We start from the raw sequence: 7053 nt of genomic DNA, 5'->3' as shown, positions 1-7053 counted from the left end.
TTATGGTGAACAAACATGCAAGCACACTTTAATTATTTATTTATATATATATGTATTTATTCTTTCATTATTTAAAATCCAAATTTCAAGAAGTTTCTATTGAGAAATCCAAAGTTTTTAATAATACTCCAGTACAAAAATATAGTCCTTAGGATAAAAACTTCCATACTACTACCTCCAAATAAATAAAATTACATCAGACACATTTAAATTATTCAGTATAAAAAAACCCCAGCAATTTTTTTAATCTGAGAGTTGAAGTTAAATCAGTGCGGTACAGTTAGTCACAATCCCTTGCGGTGTTAAGTAGACTGGCGTCCTGGTAACTTCAGTGCATAACAATAGTAAATACCAGCAATTAACCATCAATACTCTCCTTCAGAAACATGGGTCAGCATTTGTTTATCTTTAAACATGTTATTTGCTTGATTTAGATTTAGACATGTTTAGCAGTAAGCAGACATGAAGCAGACATGTTTTTCTGAGTACAGTAACTTCCCCCTATTGGTGCTTGTATCTGCATGCCAAATAGACGAATGATAAGACTAATCTTGTAACAACCCTCTCTAAAGACAGCACCAGATGGAAAGCTGGGTACCGTATCATGTCATTTCAAGATTTCCATATGGAAACTGGGTAAATATTGTCTCATTCTGTATTTTCAGGTCAACGAACATACAACAAATAGACAGAATTTTAAGACAAAGTTATTTCTTACATAGTAGTAGGGCATATAAATACTCTGATCAGTATTCCTTTATAAATAATTATTTAAAATACTTAAATATTAATAAATAAATGTATAAAAATTCAATAGAAACCTTAAAATAAAAAAGGTGTGTCACAAAAAGATTTGCACAGTAACTCAGTATAAAAGAACATAAGATGGCATTAGCATTTGCACTGCCTCTGAACCAGCCTTCTTTTTCTTTTGGAAGAACTTGTAGTATCCCCCAGTTTTTGTAAGACACTGAACAGCTCATTCACAGCTTTACGTTGAATTTTCAAGTCATTCACCTGTTAAAAGTAAAAAACAAATGGAACAAAAGTTATATCAAGAGCTATAATCATTTACTGATCACATCCCACAGGCTACCCTGCTACCAGAGAAAAACCGATGGACATCTGCAGTTTTCAATTACTCTTCTACCTAATTCCTACAGCAAAGAGCCACTTTGTCACAGATTTTTGTTTTTCACTTTCTGTGCTACCAGCCATATTCTGTGAAACAGAGCTACTCTGTAGTTACAAGCAGCTAACTCCACTGGGGTATTGCCTGCAGACCTCTGCAGAGGTCAGTGGTTTGTGCCATTGGCACTCGCTCAATTTCTAAACCACAAAGGCTCTGTCAATGTCAGCTCTGGCGTGCAGACTGAGTGGAGGTGCTGTCAGCACCTTTGTGCCAAACTCCAGCAAGACTCAGGGGTCTACCCCACACCGTAGACGTGCAGCAGCCCCTGCAGCTGGAAACATTAGGTTTCCCAGTGTGAAGTGAGCTAGACAAGCGTTACCATATGGGTTGCTGAAGCACTATTGGCTTGAATCACACTCAAATCACAACTGGAAAATATAACGTGATGAGCCTTGGAGGCAAAGGAAGAGCCTTACCTGAAGCTCTGTCAGGTTCTTGAGATATTCCATCTTCTTTGAGTCATCAGAAAGGCTTTGTTTCAAAGTGTAGAGCTCCTCAGATATGTTCCTGACATGTGCCTTTGACTGGTCAGTGTTGTTAAGGATTTTCAAGTACATGGAAACAATCTGACTCAGGATGATCCTTTTTTCATTTCTCTGTTGAAAAATACAATCAGAAGGAAAGGTCTGTGAGTGCTCATCAGCAGGAAAATGAATGAAGATCAAACATAGCATGCAGGGGTTCTCACTGCCACTTGAAACAAAATGATAAAGAAGAAGTTGTAAATCACCCCCTGGGCTTGTCTGTATCTCAGATCATTTCATGGTGCAGTACAAAGCACCTTGACCCTTACGGGAAGCATTTTTATGGGGATTTTTTTCTCATTTCCAAATTACCAAAGGGAACTCTGCTCATGCTCATTCTACCGCAGCTAATTACACTGGTTCTAGGAGCTGCTTTGTACCAAAAGAACCCTGCAAAGCGCCTAAGATGCTTTTTCATATCTGTTTCTGACTCACTTCTGTCCAGTTTGACAATCTCCCTGTAAAGATAGGTCCACCATCACCTACATCTGAACGGCTTGAGTTCTGCAACAAAGAACAAACATATCTGTTATACAAACAGTACTTATCACTAGGCAAATTTCTGTTCTCTAATCAAATAAGCGGTGAAATCCAGATTTTTGTACCACTGGCCTATAGCTAGCACAATGCTTTCACTTCTCTAAGCACCAAATCCCATTGCATGGCTGTCTAGTATCAGAAACGGCATTAGTCTGCTTTTCAATGTTTCTCCTGCTATAGCTCACCTAAATAGAGATGTTGAACACATCTGTTTTCCCAAATGCTTTTGCTATCGACAGATGAAAATAAAAACTCATAAACACAGCAACTGGCTAGAAAATCATTAGGCCTGAACTTGGCATGTCTTCTGATAAGTCAAAGTCCAGCAGTATGTAGTCATCTGTGGCCTTAAATTCATCCAGTCTTAGTAAAATCTCATATGAAAAAAGAACAAACTAATTTTGCTACAAAACTATAGCTTATAGGACTGGTGAATAGCCCAGTAGCCCACAATCAGGCATGAGTATATGCAAGATTAGTGGGCTACTGAGAAGCTCATAGGGACAGCGTTTAACCATCCCATGTTAGCCACACGCTGTCAGATTCCAGGAAACAAAGAGCAATACAATTCTCCTACCAAGGAAAGGCAAATTGAATCACTTCCTCTTCTGCATCTTTTCTTTTTTTTTTCTTTTTGTATACAACAGTGACTATTTCCTTCTTTTATCTGCTTAGTAATTTAAATACAGTGAGTGCAAAGGGAAAACTTGCAGGCTGACAGAAACCTTCTAGCCTGATTGGCTCCCCATGCTGACCACACTGCCAAACTTCGTTTTGTTCTTCTGAAAGGTGGCGAGAACCTGCTGTGAACCAGAGTTTTAATGTCAGTGCAAAAACCTCACCACAGCTCAGGATGTCTTCAACAGAGTTATATATATCCTAGTGAGACTCTCTCTGGTCTATGCTAATAACAAATTTAAGATATTATAAATTTTACATCCACTTTCTGACCAATCTGCAAACACTGAAGTATCACGCTAGTCTTCACCACTTCAGAGTGGTTCTTTGACTACTGAATTTCAACTGTCGTTTGCACAAAATTATGACAAAATCATAGATGAAAATAGCAGCAGACTGTTGCAGTTGTTTCGTGCATTTAAGGAAAAAACCCAACAAAAATATATGGAGAATAAAAGCTGTTAATTAGAAGTAACTCATAGATCTGCTATCTCTATGACTAATGCCAGCTGAATTCAACTGTGAACTACTTTAATGCCTCCTAGATGAAGGCTGGTGAATTAACATTACAGTTATCAAGTTACCAAAACTCTACCTGAAAAGAAAGAATATCATGCCAGATTACATTCCTATGCCAGATCATAGTCACAGATGTGGAATTGGAATGACTGGAAGATGCAAAAGAATAAGAAGTAGGAACCACCTTTGGGCAATACACTACTGCTACTAATAATAAGTAACAAAAGTGCATTTGTTAAAGCAAAAGTTCATCTCCATTTTTTTTATATTGCTAACTAATACTAAACTCCCCAATAACATTGCTAACATAAAATTTAAAGTCAGTAAATTACATCTAGTCTGAATTAAAGAAATATTCATACATTCTCCAAACATTGCATTAAGATTTCTTGTTATAAAATATTCCATATAATCAATGATTACCCTCTATTGGGACATACTGAGTATGTCAAGCAGTGCTCAAGTTTAGATGATATATAAAGCACAAGCAGAAGGAGAAGAGAAATGCAGTGGAAAACTATACTTACAAAATCAGCTTTCAGTTTGTCTATATCATCTTGAAGTTGAAGCAGATTTAATCTATTTTCAACACGTCCAGAATAAATCATGATGATAGAGAGAACAAACAAGCTGTAGGTTTGGAAAGTCATTTTCTTGGTGATGGTTCAGTTAAATGGCTCAGATAAGTTCTGGGAGATGTCAGTTCTAAGAGCAGTGTACTTCAACTTCTAATAGGTTAAGCCTTCTATTAGAAGAAAGTAGACGAATGAACTTCATCTGCCTGTCAGTGGTATTTATACCTGGTCTTGAAATTTTTTTATTTCGTCATCACAGGCTGTGTATATTTAGACAAGATAGTGTTAGATAAGAACCCTTCATTTTTGGCTGAACAAGGGAATCCCTCGAAAGCATCTTTGTAAAAGCATGGTCCTGGAAAAAATTTCAGTGGTTCGTCAATGGGTAACATTTACGTGGCAGATTCTGAAGTTTCTTTTACACGTGGTTGGGGAAAGGGGGGAAATTATGGTACTGATAGAGTAGTATGCATTGTGGCTCAAGCATATTCATACATGCTAGCTGAAAAAAAAAAAATCATATGTTGTGGTTAAAGGGTCAGTATAACAGTCAACTCATTTCTGGTATTCTTTTAAAGTAATCACTGAGATTGCCATGGCATTCTTCAGAGTCACTTAGAGATTTAAACATTCTTCCTACTGCTGTCCTTTTGGAAACACTGTTTGTATTCTTTCCATGGTCTAAAATGTATTTCTGCTGCTTTCTCATTCTTTACCTCCAGGTTCAAAACAAACTCAGGGGAAATGAAGTTCTAGCATGGATGAAATTATGTATCATATTAAATTCCTCTATGGTTGTCCACTCTGGGAGAATATTTAGTACTTAAGACATTAATTTCTGCTTGGCAATAATAAAGTTCCCCATCTTCCCATTCATTTGCACTAATGTGTGTAGGATATGAAAGACATGGAAGAAATAAGCCCAGGTGAAGAAGACAGACAGGATAATCTCCTCGTGCATACAGAACCCTGAAACAACTGTATTAATGATAGCTGAGGAAAATGTTTTTATATGTTTAAATGCTACTTTGATGGATACAATCAGATAAGAGCTTACTCTGAAGAGTCTTATGAACAAATCAGATAATTTTAGGGTGTAGTATATTAATGCAGGGTAGGCAGGAGCATAAAAGGGAAAGAAAGAAGGAACCTACAGGGAAAAAGAAAAAAAGTAGACCAGGAAGAGGGCACTTGCAGGCTCAGTTCACAGAGGTGAAATGAAAGATATCTGTAGTTCGTAAGAAACAGATGAGAATTAAACTGGCCCCCAACAGATATATTTGAACTCTTCAGCACAGCTCTACATGGCTCTTAGGTATTCCTTGCAAGAAGCTCTCCTGTTCCCCAGTAACTCCTCCTATTTCAGCAAATGACCACTAATGCCATTAAATGTTTTTCATCTGCAGTTTGAAAGAGGACTTCCATCTGTGGAAGAGATCTAGGCTACTAGAACCATTGCAAACAGGGAATTGCCATTTTACAGGGACAAGAAGCAAATTTCACCAACAATCGCAGGCCCAAAAGCTGAATGCTACATCTCTCTGGGAACAGCAGCATAGACAGATGGGACATATCTCACAACAGGTACAGTGGTACTGCACAACAATACTGTAATCTGCTTGGGATAGTAGCACTATGCAACACACATCTTGTTTTAGTTTAAGAAGTTAAAACTGATTAAGCAATAACCTGATTGCTGGAAGTGTTGACATGAAGGTAAGGTGATAATTCAAGGATGCTTCAAAGATCTGTAAATAAATGCAAAGTTAACATGCCCACCCATGGCAGAGGGGTTGAACTAGATGATCTTCAAAAGTCCCTTCCAATCCAAACCATTTTGATTTTATCATTCTATGCTAGAAATCAGAATCATAGAATCATTTAGTTTGGAAAAGACCCTTAAATCATTGAGTGCAATTGCTAATCTAGCACTACTAAGTCCATCTCTAAACCAAGTTCCCAAGCACCACATCTACATGTCTTTTAAATACCTCCAAGGATGGCTATAAAATGGTGGTCCCACCAAGATTCAAAGTGGACTTACAGTTCAAATTGAACTTACAAACATCAGCACACTGAACAGACCTACAGGTAATGTTGAAACATCTGGATTGCTATGCAAGGCAAGCAGAGTCAAATGACATATTACGGCACAGCTACATGTAGTTTCATACATACAGGAAAATAAAGCATATTTTACAAGATGGGGCACACACTGAGGTTCAGTGACTGGCCACGAGTCTATAGAGCAATGCTTTGGCAAAGTGTTGGAAGAGACATTAAGAGGCAAAGGGAAACTGATTCTAGTTACATACGGCACTCTTTATGCTGTCAGAAACACACGGCTAGAAGGGAGACTGGGTCATCAAGCCCAATTTTTGCCAAATTTGGCAAAAAGGGCTTAATTTGAGCAGTGCTTTTCTGTTGAATTACTGGAGAGTGTGTAAAGAAGAGCTGCAAGCAGGGAGTTTGGGAAGAGATTCATTACTCAAACACCTCGATCTTCTTAACACGTTGAGGACAAAACACAACACAACTGAACACAATGAATTGTTGTAATTACCCAGCCAGGCAGAAGATTCCAGGAACTGATATATTAAGTCAGTAATACTGCCCTCTACAGAGAACTATTCGCCCAGAGCGACTGTGCTGGATTAGACTGCCTGGCTAAATCTGTCAGACATGCATCTCATCCAGAGCAGGCTGTATCTCCCAAGTGACCCCTCTTTCATCTGACACTGCTACTAAACTTCTAAGAATAACAGGGGGGTGAAGTATCAGAAAGAAATTATTTTTCCAACTCAGCTTTTGTAGATGTTGAGTTTTGGGGGGTTATATGGCTAATTTGATCACTAAATCTCCTCACATTTCAGGAGGCCACTGCCACGCATCCAATTTTGCAGGTAAGAAGATAGAAGGACAGAGCAATGGTATCATTCATGATCATTCAGCATCTAGGAAAGGCAAATCTAGGAACAAAATAGGGTGTCCCAGTCCCATTCTGGTCCTTTGCCCACTCTGCAGT

The 7053-nt window shown here is 38.2% G+C and overlaps 1 protein-coding gene across 1 annotated transcript; it reads right to left on the bottom strand.

Annotated features, from left to right (window-relative positions):
* Positions 1 to 855: 855 nt before the first annotated feature.
* IFNG (interferon gamma) lies at positions 856 to 4161 on the bottom strand. The gene is made up of 4 exons (XM_027741506.2): positions 3981 to 4161; positions 2152 to 2220; positions 1609 to 1788; positions 856 to 1017 (listed from the first exon to the last, which is right to left on the bottom strand). Exons 1-4 carry the CDS (start codon positions 4101 to 4103, stop codon positions 892 to 894), a joined length of 498 nt encoding a protein of 165 aa, XP_027597307.2. The 5' UTR covers positions 4104 to 4161; the 3' UTR covers positions 856 to 891.
* Between the last annotated feature and the right edge of the window lie 2892 nt (positions 4162 to 7053).

Source organism: Pipra filicauda, unplaced genomic scaffold, assembly GCF_003945595.2.
Source record: "Pipra filicauda isolate LSUMZ 115617 unplaced genomic scaffold, ASM394559v2 scaffold93_size3172892_pilon, whole genome shotgun sequence".
Taxonomy (NCBI): Eukaryota; Metazoa; Chordata; class Aves; order Passeriformes; family Pipridae; genus Pipra; species Pipra filicauda.
This window is presented reverse-complemented; position numbering and strand designations above follow the sequence as displayed.

Excerpts from the sequence above, each read along its gene's own strand:
- IFNG (XM_027741506.2), bottom strand. The coding sequence starts at position 4,103 with ATGACTTTCCAAACCTACAGCTTGTTTGTTCTCTCTATCATCATGATT. Across the intron at positions 2,221-3,980 it reads ACAAACTGAAAGCTGATTTT|AACTCAAGCCGTTCAGATGT; the intron begins GTAAGTATAGTT and ends TCTTTGTTGCAG. Across the intron at positions 1,018-1,608 it reads AGAACCTGACAGAGCTTCAG|GTGAATGACTTGAAAATTCA; the intron begins GTAAGGCTCTTC and ends TACTTTTAACAG.